At 39.5% G+C, this 16,278-nt stretch overlaps 1 protein-coding gene across 2 annotated transcripts in view; it reads left to right on the forward strand.

Annotated features, from left to right (window-relative positions):
• TSHZ2 (teashirt zinc finger homeobox 2) overlaps nt 1–15,947 on the forward strand; it is a 255,980-nt gene extending 240,033 nt beyond the window's left edge. For both annotated transcript variants that reach the window (XM_074210271.1, XM_074210270.1), the window contains exon 2: nt 1,328–15,947. In XM_074210271.1, the coding sequence (XP_074066372.1) occupies nt 1,328–4,392 (3,065 nt within the window). In that variant the 3' untranslated portion in view covers nt 4,393–15,947. The remainder of the gene's footprint in view (nt 1–1,327) is intronic.
• The last annotated feature ends 331 nt before the right edge of the window (nt 15,948–16,278 follow it).

Raw genomic sequence — 16,278 nt, forward strand, 5'->3', positions numbered from 1 at the left:
CCTTATAAAAGTCTTTCCAAACCCAGATCAAATACTACTTTTTCTATTTAGATTTTCTGAGATACCCTTTACTGAAAGTGATCTCTTCCCTCTTCTGAAGTCCCAGAATACTTTATTTAAACCTCTTGTGTGGCATTTATTTCCTTCTACTTTATATCACATTTATGCATGGCTCATCCCTCCTATCATAGAAAGTGCCTTTTGAGAATGTGCTTTGGGGTTTTGTCATCTTTATGGCCGTGCACCTAAGGAGGTCCTCACTAAAGATTCACTGAGTTGAAATCCCTTAGGAGAACCTAGAAATGGTTTGTTAATATGATCACAAGATAAAACATCAGATTTAGAGCTTGAGGTGCCTTGGGATTGTTTACTCCACCCAGGGACTGTGCTAGAATCCAACTCTTTTAAGAGCTAATTATTAGGGGCAGCTAGCTGACACAGTGAATAGAGCATTGACCCTGGAGTCAGGAGGACTTGAGTTCAAATCCAGCCTCAGACACTTGATACTTGCTTAGCTGTGTGGCCTTGGATAAGTCACTTAACCCCATTGCCTGGCAAAAATAAAAAAAAAATGATAACCATTAAATTCTCAATGTGAATATTTGTATCTTGGAAATCAGAGAGAGCTATTATTTTGTTGATTGTTTAGATTTAAGAAAGTAAGGGAGAAAATTTTAATAATGCATGTGAAACTGAAAGGCGTTCCATGTAAGATTTTTTTCTCCAAAAACCACTTGTTAAACATTTACCAACATACCACCGAATCTACTCTACCTTCGCTCTATCCCCCAATTTTTCAAATAAAGAACCTGATGCCCTTGGGAGAGAACAGATTTGCCCAAGATGGGCAGGATAGGAAATAGCAGGTCTGGGATTTGAACCCTAGTCTTTTGCTTGCAGAGAAGGTACTAATAACAGCTAAGTTGGCAAGGATTAAGCTTTCATTTTTATTTCTTACCATCGTTCTTCTCCCAGGAGGCAAGATGGAGCCAACTAAACAGGAGTGGGGTTAGAGTTCTGCCTGAAAGTCATACATATGGATTTAGCAACGGTTCCATTATAAACATGTTAGAGTGTTATTCCTTAAACGTGAAAATTATTAACTTGGGATTCTGGGAAGTTATAAAGAATTATGATTGCCTGCCAATAAAAAGCAGTAGACTTCACAAAAGACATCATTTGGCTTTTTCTTCTTTCCAGTACTAACAGTTCATAAAAGTGTAGATTAAATTGGCATTCCATTCAGGACAGGAAGCACTTAGCACAAGGCTTGAAATTGGAGTAGGGCATATACTCTGTTATTTCATCCGTTCCTCTTCTATTTCAGGTTATGTTCAAGAGGAAGAATTGAAGGAGGAGGAAGAAATCAAAGAGGAAGAGGAAGATGATGAGGACAGCAATTCCATAGTTCAACTTCAGGGCAGCAATGACCCAGGCACAGATGAAGAACTAGACACAGGCACAGACCAGAAAGGTAGCTTCAGCTACCAGAACTCTCCAGTAAGTCATTTATCTAATCAGGATGCCGAAAATGAATCCCTTTTAAGTGATGCCAGTGACCAGGTGGCAGACATTAAAAGTATATGCTGTCGAGATGCCCAGGACAAGAAAGCCACCACCCACCCCAAACTTCAGCATGAAACACACAACTGCATGGATAAGATGACCGCCGTCTATGCCAACATCCTGTCTGATTCCTATTGGACAGGTGTCGGTCTGGGCCTCAAGTTATCAAGCAGCGAGCGGAGAGGTTGTGACACCCGAAATGGAGGTAACAAAAGTGACTTTGATTGGCATCAAGATGCTTTATCCAAAAGCTTACAGCAGAATCTACCTTCCAGGCCTGTCTCCAAACCCAATCTTTTCAGCTCTGTGCAGCTATACCGACAGAGCAGTAAGATGTGTGGGACTGTGTTCACAGGGGCTAGCCGGTTTCGATGTCGGCAGTGTAGTGCTGCCTACGATACCTTGGTCGAGTTAACCGTGCACATGAATGAAACCGGTCACTACCAAGATGACAACCGCAAAAAAGACAAGCACAGACCTACCAGCTATTCAAAGCCCCGAAAAAGGGCTTTTCAGGATATGGACAAGGAAGATGCACAAAAAGTTCTCAAATGTATGTTTTGTGGTGACTCCTTTGATTCCCTGCAAGATTTGAGTGTTCACATGATAAAAACAAAACATTACCAAAAAGTGCCTTTGAAGGAGCCAGTACCAACCATTTCTTCAAAAATGGTCAACCCGGCAAAGAAACGTGTTTTTGATGTCAACCGGCCCTGCTCCCCGGATTCTACCACCGGATCATTTGCAGAAACGTTTTCCTCTCAAAAGAACTCCAACCTGCAGCTGTCCTCCAACAACCGCTATGGCTACCAGAATGGTGCCAGCTACACCTGGCAGTTTGAGGCCTGCAAGTCTCAGATCCTGAAATGCATGGAATGTGGGAGCTCTCATGACACCTTGCAGCAGCTCACTACTCACATGATGGTCACAGGTCACTTTTTGAAAGTCACTAGCTCTGCTTCCAAGAAAGGAAAGCAGTTGGTGCTCGATCCACTAGCAGTAGAGAAAATGCAATCATTGTCAGAGGCCCCAGGAACCGATGCTCCATCTTCCAAACCATCTAGCAATGCAACCTCAGAAGGTGCAGCACCTCTGATAGAGCTCAAGAAGGAGAGCAAAAAAGAAAAACCAGAGGAGACTAGCAAGGATGAAAAAGTGGTCAAAGGTGAAGAATATGAAGAGACTCTTCAAAAACCACTGGATCCTACCATAAAATACCAATATCTTAGGGAAGAAGACTTGGAAGATGGCTCAAAGGGTGGAGGAGACATTTTAAAGTCATTAGAAAATACAGTTACCACAGCTATCAACAAAGCCCAAAATGGAGCTCCCAGTTGGAGTGCGTATCCTAGTATTCATGCAGCTTACCAACTGTCAGAGAGCACAAAGTCTTCTTTGCCTATGGGTTCCCAGGTACTCCAGATTCGGCCGACCATCTCCAATAAGTTAAGGCCAATAGCTCCAAAGTGGAAGGTCATGCCCCTTGTTTCTGTCCCCACAAACCTGGCCCAGTGCACTCAGGTGAAGAAAGAGTCAGAGGACAAAGATGAAACCCAGAAAGAGTATGCAAAAGATAGTCCAACCACCGATGCATCCTCCTTGAGCCACAGTGAGGGCGAGTCTCTCCCCAAAAATGAGACTCCTTCAGACTCCAGAAAGACTGATCCCCCTCCCCCAAAAGAAGAGGACAAAGTGAAAGAGAGTAGCACTAGAGAGAAATCCCAATCTATGGAATCCACATCTTCTCTTAGCAATGGCTGTACCTCCACCAACCATGCTCCAGCACTACCTTGTATTAATCCACTCAGTGCTCTGCAGTCTGTGTTGAATAATCACCTGGGCAAGGCCACCGAATCTCTACGTTCTCCATCTACTTCCAGTCCCAGCTCAAGCACAATTTCTTTGTTTCATAAACCGAATCTCAACATCCTTGAAAAGCCAGTTTTGTCTCCAGCCTCATCCAGGCCAGCAAATGTGACCAGGCGCTACATATTTGAGAACAATGATCAGCCCATTGATCTCACCAAATCTAAAAGCAAGAAGGCAGAATCAGCGCAAGCACAATCTTGTACTTCCCCACCACAGAAACATGCTTTATCTGACATTGCCGACATGGTCAAAGTTCTTCCCAAAGCTACCACACCAAAACCCACCACCACCTCTTCTCGAGTCCCTTCCATGAAGTTAGAGATGGAGGTGAGGCGCTTTGAAGATGTCTCTACAGAAGTCTCCACTCTGCATAAGAGGAAGGGCAGGCAATCCAATTGGAATCCTCAGCATCTTTTGATCCTGCAGGCTCAGTTTGCCTCCAGCCTCTTTCAAACATCAGAGGGGAAGTATCTCTTATCAGATTTGGGTCCCCAAGAACGCATGCAGATTTCCAAGTTTACTGGACTATCTATGACCACCATTAGCCACTGGCTGGCAAATGTCAAATATCAGCTTAGGAAAACTGGAGGGACAAAATTTTTGAAAAATATGGACAAAGGACATCCCATCTTCTATTGTAGTGACTGTGCATCTCAGTTTAGAACCCCTTCTACTTACATCAGCCACTTAGAGTCCCACCTAGGCTTCCAAATGAAGGACATGAACCGACTGGCAGTGGAACAGCAAACAAAGGTGGAGCAAGAGATCTCCAGGGTATCGGTCCAAAGGTCACCAGAAACTATAGCTGTGGAAGAGGACACAGACTCTAAATTCAAGTGTAAGTTGTGTTGTCGGACCTTTGCGAGCAAACATGCAGTAAAACTTCACCTAAGCAAAACGCACAGCAAGTCACCTGAACACCACTCACAGTTTGTAGCAGACGTGGATGAAGAATAGTTCTGAAGGTATGCGTTTGCTCCCAAGGTGAATTGTAAGGTCGGGATTGTAAGGAGCCTTTTAAAGAAGATGTATTTGCTTAGATACAGCCAACATTCCCAAAGGTTCAAACAGCATGCCAGTTTACTGGATTAGGACTTATTTCTTAAGAGAGCAAAACATAATAGATGGGTTACAGCCAATTCTCCATTATCCCTGTCAGAGGGGAGGTGGGGGCAGGGAGGGGAACCAAATAAACTTAGATACACGAAATTCACAGATTATCCTCAAACCTCATTTTAGCCAATAGTTTTAACCTCCTCTTCCACAAGCCTTTTTTTACCTAGAGCTGCTTTCAAGGGGACATATTGGCATTTCACCACCCAACCCATTGCTAGAAGTTCTAACAAGTGCTTGAAATAGCCAAAAGATGGGCAGCAGGAGGGAAATGGAGGAGAAACTAGGGGCAGACACAAGATACAGACTGGTTAATCAGCTCCTGAATAACCAGAGGCTGACTTTTTTCATTGTTACTTGTATTTAAACACTTTTTATTGTTGTTGTTCTACTTTTAACAGTAGTTATACTGCCCACTTTTGGGGGTGGGGTGGGGGAGCAGGCATGCCTTTTCTTACCCTTACGAAGAGGTGTTTGTATCTGCGACATAAGCGGGTTATCAAGTTCTTCTGTGCAGTCTATCCAGATGAAAAAAGAGGAGGCCTATTTTCCTCTATCACTCTTCATATTTCTATGGAATTATCTCATTGTTCCCCTGTATCAAAGGTAGCATCAATGCATGCACAATAAATAGTTTAATGACTTTCAACCCACCCATTGCCAATGTGCGCAAGGGTGACCAGCTTCAATCCTAATCCTGTCTTCCTTTGTTCCTAAATGTACCATATATGTTTAGTGCTTCACATTGTCATCAGACCCCAGACCACCTACTCCACCTCATAGGACAAAGGTTACATTGGATGCATAGCCAATCCATTCATTTTTGCCATCTTTGTAATGCTCTCTAGGAAGTGACTCATCCCGGGTCACTCAAATTTAACCATTTGACCATAGTTATAAACAGGGCCTAGCCTTGGGGGAAGTGATGCAGTAGCCATAGAAGGTAGTTCATCTCTCTTTAAATGCTCTTGGCTTAAGTTCCCTGAGCCTTTTGGTAATCATTAGCTGACTAGGTTTCCTCATTCTACCACTTCACCTGGTCTTCACAGGATACTGACCACTGCATCCCTCATTAAAATTCATACATCTTACATCCAACTCCTTCTAGATCAGGTAGATTTCCTAGTCCTGGTGGATTCTCTAATCCAATAAATGATTACGTGAGTTTGAAGAAAAAAAATATCTTAGTATCTATGAAAAATAAATAAAACAAATCTTAAGCCAAACAGGTTTAATTTAGGCCAGATTTGGAGACAAAGTAAGGCCTAAACTCAAACCAACATAACATTTCATAATAAAAATGTTCCTGGCTAATTATGGTATTATCACTCCAAGAGAGCATTTACATTTTTTAAATCGGCCTTTAGCACCTTAACTCAAATGAATGCATAATATGAGAATTTCAGTCACCATGGCCAAACCAATGAGGGAAATATTTTGCCAGGGGAGGAAGTCTTTTGTAACGAGTCACATTCTATCATGCAGGTAGCATCCCCTGCTAATTATAAAACCAACCCTGTTTATAACTATGTATCATGGCAGTGGCCAAAATGAACAGATTGACCATTATGAAGATGCGTCACTCAGGACTCTGCACACAGTGGGGGATGGGGGGTGGGGGCCTTAGAGCTTTTGGTCAAAAAAAAATCCCACTGCTCTACCTGCTCCTTTGGCCCAAATGAATCCTGTTGTTCTTTTGTTTGCATGTTTTTACCATGTTAATTAAAAACTATTATTGCCAGACTCCTGCCCGTTTTTCCAAGCTTCATTTGTATTGATTTTTACTAGAGTTGAAAGATAAGCCAAAGAACGCCTACTTTGGAGGTTGGGGGCTCAGTTCTGTTTATTTGATTTGTAACAGGTTAAGGTCTACATAACTCAGCATTCAGCTGTTTTTTTGCCTTAAAAAGCAAGAACACAAGCTGTATGCCTTGAGAGATGCTTCAAATTCCATAGCAGTGAATGCAACACAGAGAGAACAAATAGATAGCGGGTATTTGTTATATAATCAGGAAAAATTTTCCACCTGTTTGGTTTGTAGGCATTTTTAAAAAATCACTATCTCTGCCAAAATATTGTAATATACAAATAGTAAGAGGTTTTAAAAAAACTGCCATCCATAGAAGACATTTAAAGCAGTAGAAGGCTGCAATACAAATGTGAAGGTAAACCAATAATTTGGAAACCCACACACAAGTAGTTTCTCTTAACTATATAGATTATTATTATTATTATTATTATTATTATGGAATTTCTACAGTTTTCTTGATGAATATTTCATATTTAGAGCTTAAAGGTATCCTATTAGTCTTATCTTCATAATAAAACTAACTCCCCACCCAACCCCCATAGCATTTTACTGCAAGATTTTGGGAAAGGATAGAAAGTGAAGCAGATTTGTATATCTAAGTCAGGGATTTAAAAAAAAAAAGAAGTGAGATGGAGGGAGTAGTTGAGAGGGAGGAGACCCATCCATAAACAAGAATAAGATCCACATTAGCTAATTTTGTACTTATACTTGAAAATAAGGTGCATTTCTAATATTCTGACAAAAATATCTGAATCTCTGAAGCTGTCATGGATCTGAGTATGCAGGCCATATCTTACCTGCTACAAAGCAGTGTATATTTTAAAGAGCAGAGACAGAGTGATAGCCTTGTTATCTGGAGCTATAATTTTGGTTGGTGTGTTTGAAGGCACAAATTGTACAAAAATGATGGACCATTTGGAAAGACATTGTCTAGATTTTATTAAAAATGTTTGAGCTTTAGCATGCCTAATTTTCAGTAGGACATATTTTGACTCACATGATTTTTTCCCTCTTTCTGCTCATTCCCAGACTCCATAATTAAAGCATACCACAAATACACACACACACACACACACACACACACACACACAGTCATACATACACACATACACACACACACACACACATACAATAGAAAACAATTTTCAAAGCATTTTTATCTTAAGAATAGAATAGGGAATATCACAATCCCACAACATAGGATGGGCCCTAAGGGATTGGGTTGTTCATTATATAAATGCACACAAGGACACCCCATCTAAAAACTTATGTGAGGTCTGAGCAAATTAAAATGTCTATCCTGTTTCTTAAGATGTATCTTTTGGTGGACAGTTCCAAATGGAATGTTGGGGGTGGGGAACAAGGGCCTGGGTAACAGGAGGGAGATAAACTCATCACGCCATGGACCATTCCTGGAATGAACCTCCATTCCAAGAGTTGGGCCACTTCTGATAAGACCCCAGCCTGCAAAGTGCCACTGTATGAATGAGAGTTGCCACCAAGGAAACACAGCCATGCTTGCAGTACTTGGGATACTTTTGCAGACTATCATTTCATGACTTTAATGGGTTAACGCAAACCCTCTTGGGAAAAGAAATCAGAATGGGAGACTTTAATCCAATGTCAAAATACACACATATGGTCCAACTGACAACCAGATGCTGACAATGCTGAAAGTGATGTTGATGCTGAAAGTGACCTTCTGTGGGATTTCCCAAAAACTATTCTTCGGAACCCTGCTGTTCTATGCAATGAGACTGGGAGGCGCCATTCATGAGGCAATTTTGATGTCTACAATCATTTTTCCTTAAAATATAAAATAGTTTGAAACTAGCAGGATCTATGATGCCATCAAGATGAGTAGACCCTCCACCAAAAGTGATTTCAAACCTATATGTCTTGATAGGAAATGTCCTCACCTAGAATTAAGAATCACAAAATGAATCAAATGGTAGACCATGGGATTCCAAAGTGAAAGAACTAAACTAATATATCATCTTTTGAATACATGGGTTTTAGCTGAGTGATCTGGTCTAAATCTTCTTAACTGCAATAGGTTTTTATCTCTGTTGTACCTTCTCCCCTTCTTCCCTCATTCAGGCTTCTGAAGTCTGTAATTTGGGACTTGAATATAGAGTAACATTATTTTTCCTTTACTGCAATCTGCCATCAGGATCATCCTTTCATTTAACCAGATGCATTTTTTTGCCTTGCGCTAAATTGAAAATCTATGAACGGCAGGGAGTGCAATGTTTTAATTAGCTCATATTTTTTATATGGATTTATGTCTTTAAAATACATTTGTGTAATTCTTCAGCTAAATTAAAAATGTCTTTCCACAGAGGAGGAGGGAAGAGGAGGAGATTTAAAAAAAAAGAATAAAATTGTGTGTTATCTACCTATAGTAGCTCTGACTGCAGATGGTGACCGTGATATCCAACGGAAGGGCCCAAAACAACTGCAGATGGTTCATTGTTGAGCTTCTCCATGGTTTGATTTTAAACTTTCCTTCCATTTCCAGAAGTCATTCTCTGTGGAGGATCCTCTGGGAGAGCTTGGGGAGTTTTGTTTTGCTTTGGTTTTTTTTTTTTGGTGTGCCCCCCCCCCCCAGTCCTTAATGAAACGGGCAGTTACCTGCTAGGAGCTCATTTTTAAAGCAAAGAGACTGCAAAACAATCCCCCCAAAAGCCAACCACCAAAAAAAAAAAGTCATCATGATAAACAGTTTTTCTCTGCATTTCCTCCTTTGTCTTTTTTTTTCTCCTACCATCAAGTTTAAAGCTTCCACGGTGCTTTTTTTTCCTACTTTATAGGAGACAAGTGACATTCTGTGGTAAATGGAAGAAAGAGCAGAGCGGAGCTGAAAACCTCTAATGCATTGACACTAACTTGCCCTCTATTGTTGAAAATGAGCAGGCAATCATGATTGTTCATCAAATGGCTCCTAATGCAGTTAAAGCATTCAGCTATAATTTCTCCTTGCATTTATAATTACTGTCATAGACTGCACACCTCAGTGAGCAGATTAAAGCTATAAACTATTTAGCCGTAGCTTTAAGATGAAGAACTTGATTTCTCTGGCAGCCTCTATTTGTTAGGGAGCTTGACACTTCACATAAAAATGACTCAACTTGATGAAGAACAATGCAGTTTTAGCAATGCAGTGATTTTAAATCAGTCATTACACCACGCCCTGGAAGAATTGCAAAGCAGTTGGTTAAATGATATATAGGACGCAGAGATGGCTGGCTGCGTTAAGTGTACCCAAAATAGAAGGGGATTTGGTGTGCGGCTCCTTCTCCGGTTCTCCTCTGAAAGAGCAAGAGTTTGTTGAAAAATCAGTGCATGTCATGTTCTCCTATTAAATCCAGTGTAAATGTTACATGAGGCTAACCCGGCAGGGGGAAGAGAATGCCTGGAGCCTAAGGCGGATGTCACAGTTTGGGGTTTGAGAGAACTTTCTGGCTGTCGTTCAGCGTGCACACCTCGGTGAGCCCAAGAAGCTAACAATACTCGGGTTTTTTTTTTCTTTCTTTCTTTCTTTCTTTCCTAGAGGATGAGCTATATTTAGGCACTGTGGGCATCTCAATTGGGACGACTCTATGCATGTTAGCTCTGGCTTTTTCTTTTTTAAAAAAATCTCTATTTTTCCAGCTCAGAGGCTTTAAAAAAAGTTGGAACTCAGCATCCCATTCTGTTCCAAAAGAAACTGAGGGTGACATTTGATTATTTGTAACAAACGTCAGTAGATCTCAGAGAAAAATTAATGTCCACTCTGACTGACTCTCCTTTTTTCTTTTTATGGGCATCAAGATACTTGGTAAACCAAGTTATTCATGTTGGAGCTTAATATGTGCTTTGGATCTGTATCCTGAAAATAGTACAGAGATCATCAAAACACGTTGGTCTGGGCAACACAACTCTGACATAAGGGACGTTCCCAAAGAAACTGGCTTTACACTTAACATATATTTTTGCATATCATATACTGAAATAAAATAAGTATGGGTTCATGGATTTAGAGCTACAAGGGACCTTGGAGGTCACCTGATCCTATCTTCTCACTTTATAGATTACAAACAGAGACCTAAAGAAGTTAAGTGACTTGTCATAGGTTAATAAATGGCAGGTTCAGGATTTGAATTAAGGTCCTCGTGCTTCATATCCAGAGCTCTTTCCCCCTGTTCTCCAAAGCATCCCATAAAGCATCCAACTTCATTTAAAAATGCACAGATTTGGGGCATTATTATTGTCAGTCAAGGTAGACTATATACAGGTCTCTTCCTACAATCCCAAAATCTAAGCCGGCAATCAGTAAATTTTAGTGTTAAGAGCTTCTACCCTTTTGGATCTATAAATCCTAAAGAGTTAATTTGCCCTTGTTCCAGTAGGCATAGGAATGTGACATTACCAAGACCTCATGGATGATTGCTAGTACTCATGCTATTCCATGCTATTCTCATAGTCTGTAAGTGCCACATCAACTGAATAGAACATTCTGACAGAATTGACCAGTATTTATTCTGTTGTCATAGAATCATAGAATGTTGGAGTTGGAAGTGAATTTAGAACAGAATGTTATGACTCTAAGGGACCTTAGAGCATAGCCTATAGAATATTGGAAATGAAAGAGGCTTTACAGCATAAAATATGGAATGTTAAACCAGAAAAGACATCAGAACTTAACACAAAATGCTAGGAATGAAAGGGACCCAAGAGACCATTTAGTCTGAACCTTCTCGTTTTACAGAGTAGGAAACTGAGGTTCAGAAAGGAGGACATAATTGTAGATCTAGGACTAAAACATGTTATCACCTAACCTAGTAAACACAAACAGAGAGAGTACAGAACTTTCCAAGACTTCTGAATTTCCTTTATTATAATGGAAACTCTTTCACAGAGAATCTCCCAGAGGGGCAATTGTGATTGAATCAGGTGGGTCTGTACAACAGAGAGATGTAGCACATTATACACTTCTATTCCTTATCTCCTTCACCTACAAGCTGAATAAGAATGCTTTGGTCCCTGGTCCATTTCAATGGACTTGTCTTTGGTTTCTGGAGTGTAATAGGCACCATAATAGTAGCGGCCACCTCTCCTGTTCCCTCAGAGACACTGAGCTGCTTCTCAAGGAACTGTACTTCATTATTTCTGTGAATTGGTGGATTTTCTGCTGCTCCTGCTTTGGGAAAAGAAGCAGACCTGGTTCACCTGGTGATTTGTGTTCATTTTCTGCTGTCATATTTGTTGTTTGAGAGAATTTGAGCTTCTCTATATAAAAAAAAATAATTTAATTTCATCCTTGCTTATTTAGAAAGCCCCACACATCAGTCAGAGAGTGAGAATCCTGCATCCAGTCAGAATTGCAAAGTGAACAGAGGGGTGGAGAATGCATTTGTAAAGTACTATATATTTGTCAAAGCCCTTTCATAGCCATTAACCCCTTTGCTCCTGGTATATAAGTTTCCTCACTCAGTTCCTTTCTCTTTCCACCATCCCATGCTATTTGGTTTAATTCATCAAATTCAACAGACATTTTTAAAACACCAATTCTGGGAAATGTTCTGGGTTTTAGGGACACAAAATTAATAAAATCCAATCACTACCCACAGAAAGACTTATAGTCTAGAAATTAGTTAATGATGTAATCCAGTATTTGCTGTGCTCCTTCTCTTGGCTAATTGTTGCATTAAGTAGTATGGAGATGGGAAAATATAAAGATACACAGAATATATTCCATAACTTCATAAGACTTATGGCTTAGTTAAGGAGACCAGATACATGCATGGGAAGAGAACCCAAACTACAAGAGAATATAAGAAGGAAAAAATGAATAACAAATTATGAATACAAAGGTGGAAAGAACACTTGGTTGGAGGGAGGAAGCTTGGAATCCAATATTGCCTTTACTACTTTACTAACTGAGAATTGAGGCAAGGAACTCACAATCTCTCATTCCTAATTTATCTCTTGAATGAAGAATTTGGACTAATGTTCTCAAATGTTGCTTCTAGATTAGAACTATGATCCAATAATTTTATAAAGAATTTTAGAGGGGAAAAAATTTACTTCTAACTGATATATTAAGGAAAGGCTAAATGGTCAAGGTTCTGAGCTATGATTAAAGAAAGTGATATTCCCTAGATAGCTATTCCTTGCATACACATTAAACTTTCTCATCTCTTTACCTTGGCATTGGCTGAGCCTCTACTTGGAATGCTCTTTCTCCTCCTCCCCTTCCCTTTATTTCAACATTTTAATAAATTTATTTATTTATATTCCTAATTACATGCAAAGATAGTTTTCATCATTCATATTTTGTAGGGTTTTGAATTCCACATTTTCTCCCTCCCTCCCTTCCCTTCCCCCTCCCTTTGACAGCAAGCAATCTAATATAGATTATACATGTATAACTTTTAAACATATTTCCATATTAATCATATTGTGAAAGAGGAATCAGAACAAAAAGAAAAAACCACAAGAGGAAAAAATTTAAAATAAATTTTAAAAATTGAAGATAGTGTGCTTTAGTTTGCATTCAGTCTCCATATTTCCTCTCTGGATGTGGATGACAAGTCCTTTAGAATTGTCTTTGATCATTGTACTGTTGAGAAGAGCAAGTCCATCCTAGCTGATCATCACACAATGTTACTGTTAATGTATACAATGTTCTGGTTCTATTCACTTCACTCAGCATCAAATTCCCAAATTTCCTTCAGGGTTCAGTTCCAATGGGTCTTTCCCTGCCCCCTCTGCTGCTAGTCTTGCCTTCTAAAAATACCTTCCTTCTATTTAGTAAGCATCTTTTATTTATCCATTTATTTATATATTATTTTCCCTTTAGATTATAAGATCCTTGGAGGCATGAACTGGTTTTTTTGCCTTTCTTTGTAATTTCAGCACTTTACACAGTGACTGACACATAGTAAACACTTAAATATGTATGGATTGACTGAAATTTGAATAGAATCCTCCTGATTTTGGCCAAGGATGCCAGTCAATAAATACATGTATGTTCTAGGCTGTGTGTTATGCGACATACTAAGTGGGGAAGATGAAAAAAAAGATTGTCCCTTCCCTTGAAGAGTAGGAAGTTAAACTAAGAGGAATGAGAAAGGAATCATAGGAAAAGAGCAAAGTAAAAGATACTCTAGGAGAAGCTCAGAGTCCAAAATGCAGAAAACTCAACTATGATAAAAGGAAAAGCGAAAAAAAAAAAGGTAATTCTTGTTTAAAAAAAATTAATTAAAAACCAACCCATCATCCTGTCCCTGCTAAAACAGTACACAGTCTTTCTTACCACTTGTAAAGGTCCACTTTATCTAGTGTGACTCCATGACTCACATTCTTTGGAAATTTTATGCCCCAACCTCCAGTATTAACCCTGGGGCAATGTCATAAGGAAAAAGTAACTATACAATAAAATTGAAGTCCATAAATCAAATCTTCCCCTTGGGTGGAGAAAAAGTAGAGAGGGCAACTTTAATGTGAAACCTTAGGGAACCCAAAAATGAAGGAGGAAATGGAGCCTTGATTATTCCTAATACAGCACAGTAGGAGACATTCAGCAAGCTAGTGGAAGGACTAAGACATAGGAGGAAAAAAAATCAAAGCGTTTTCAGGGGTCCCTCTCAGCAGTGTCCTGAGGACTTTACCTGGTCTACTTCATGACCAGCCTCTAAAGGCTAAAGGTCTGTCTAGGAACTGAAGACAGTGGACAGATAGACTGAAAAAAGCCAAACAAAATTAGATTAGTGTAACTGGAATTCTCATGTCACTTTCCCAGTACTAGATTAGCTATCTCTACCTCAAAGTTCTAGAAGTACCTTGAGGGGTACCTTGAGGGGTTTACTTGAGCTCCCATTCCAGATGTACCAGCCTCAACTGTTAGCCCAAGGGACTAGTAATGTAGTTTCAGTTTAATATAGGTAGATTTTACAAAGGAATACTTACTTAAAAGATTTTTTAATAGTAGAAGTAAAAACATTTGTGTATGCCTCAATTTTTTAAGGGACAAATGCTTCCCTAAATCACCTCAGACTGAGGAGAGTGAGCATAGACTTGACACAATCTCTATATAGCATTAGTCCCACCAAATTGCCATATAAATGTTACATTGCTACCTGGTGAGTCCTAGTCTCACCAATCTCTGAGTTAAGTCTTGAAGTCATTCCATCCTCCTTAGATCATTAATGCTAGATTGGCTGCAAAATCTAGCATGGATTCAACTCCCTGACTACAAGATGTCTGTCTTTCCTGATCTTCCAAAACTCACAAGGTGATAGCTTCCAACTTTCTACACCAAAAATGAAAGAATAAACATAAATAAGAATAAAATAAAGAATAAATGGGCATATTCATGCAGTCACATGCCAGTCTTGGAGGGTTATGATCTAAGACCTCTCACTTTACAGTATTGTTGGTCACCAAATGTTATCAGTGAAATAATTAAATCAAAAAAGAAAGAGATTGAAGTTGAGACCCCAAGAAGTCCCTCTGCCCTACTCTGTTCCAACTCTGCGAACAGGGCCAACCATAGAAGTTGCCATTTGCCATAAGGCTAGCAGATTGGAAACAGAGACTACCTAAGAGTACTCCAAAATCTGGAGGACTCTTCCAGAAGCAGACTTTCCAAACTGTGCATCACTGGAACTCTACATATGCTCATGTTACCTGAGCTCATAGGTCAATCCCTTGGTACACTCATAAAAGTAGAGAATAGACCATAATAGAATTGCCATTTAGACTGTCCCAATAGCAGTGTATCAAATAGTCACAATACCCCTCTAAGGAAAATAGACCTAATCTAATCTTGATGGTCTAAGAGAATAGGGAGCAAGGACATGGATAAGGGGTCCAAAAGTGTTAAGGGAGGATTGGTAGGAAGAAGCCCTTTTGAAACCAGGATACCACAGGAAAGTGAGCAAGATGATGTGAAAAAGTATCAATTAAGAGTTTACTATAAATAAATCACTACGCTAAGCATGGGAGATACAAATAAAAAAAAATATTGGCAGTCCTTGCTCTCAAGGAGCTCATATCCTACCTGGGGAGATAACACATGTAGAATATTTTAGCTGCAAATCAGATGGAAAGGTCTCTTGCTGCTCTTAGAGGGCAGCAGCAAAGCAAAGAGTATTGCAGCTTCTTTAATATAACTTAAACTTATAAAATCATATCTGTTTCTGATTTTGAATCATTTGATAGTGCCAAGGATTTTGGTGTCAAGAGCTCAAGAGAATGTGAACTATAAAAGGTGGGGGGGATGGTAGATAGGCACTTGATATAACAAATTAGGTAAGGAGATAGTAGAGAACATCTAGTCCAGTAGATCTAATGACATTTTGTGGCAATATTATTAAAGGCATGGTTAGCAGATATCTAGAAATGGTGATCATATAGAGCCAACTTTGCTTCCTCAAGAATAGATCCTATAAAATCTTTAATTTAAAAAAGAAAAGAACAGATCCTTTGTTGACCAGTTATTAGTATTAGATTGATCAATCCAAAGAAGTGCTCTCTCTCTCTCTCTCTCTCTCTCTCTCTCTCTCTCTCTCTCTCTCTCTCTCTCTCTGTTTCTGTGTGTGTGTGTGTCTTACTAAGATTTTACCAAAATATCTAATAAGAAAAAAGATGTTAAGAAATTATGTGGTCTACATGTCATTTCATATAGAAGAAATGAGGAGATAATATGTTTTTTCATGTCAGTTTTAACTGAGGTAACTATTGAAAATCAATGGGCTTAAGCCATTTGTCACCCCCCGCCCCGCTTCTTTAGTGTTGTGGCAGAGAAGGGAGAGACTGAGGAGGTTCATCAGCCCCTACAGACATCTCAGAGCAGAAGGTGAGTTCAAGCTGCTGTTTGTGTTCATCTCTTTAAGGTTTGAGGAAAATACCTAGCCAAAAAAAGATCTATTTGT

The sequence above is a fragment of the Macrotis lagotis genome, chromosome 1 (assembly GCF_037893015.1).
Source record: "Macrotis lagotis isolate mMagLag1 chromosome 1, bilby.v1.9.chrom.fasta, whole genome shotgun sequence".
Taxonomy (NCBI): Eukaryota; Metazoa; Chordata; class Mammalia; order Peramelemorphia; family Peramelidae; genus Macrotis; species Macrotis lagotis.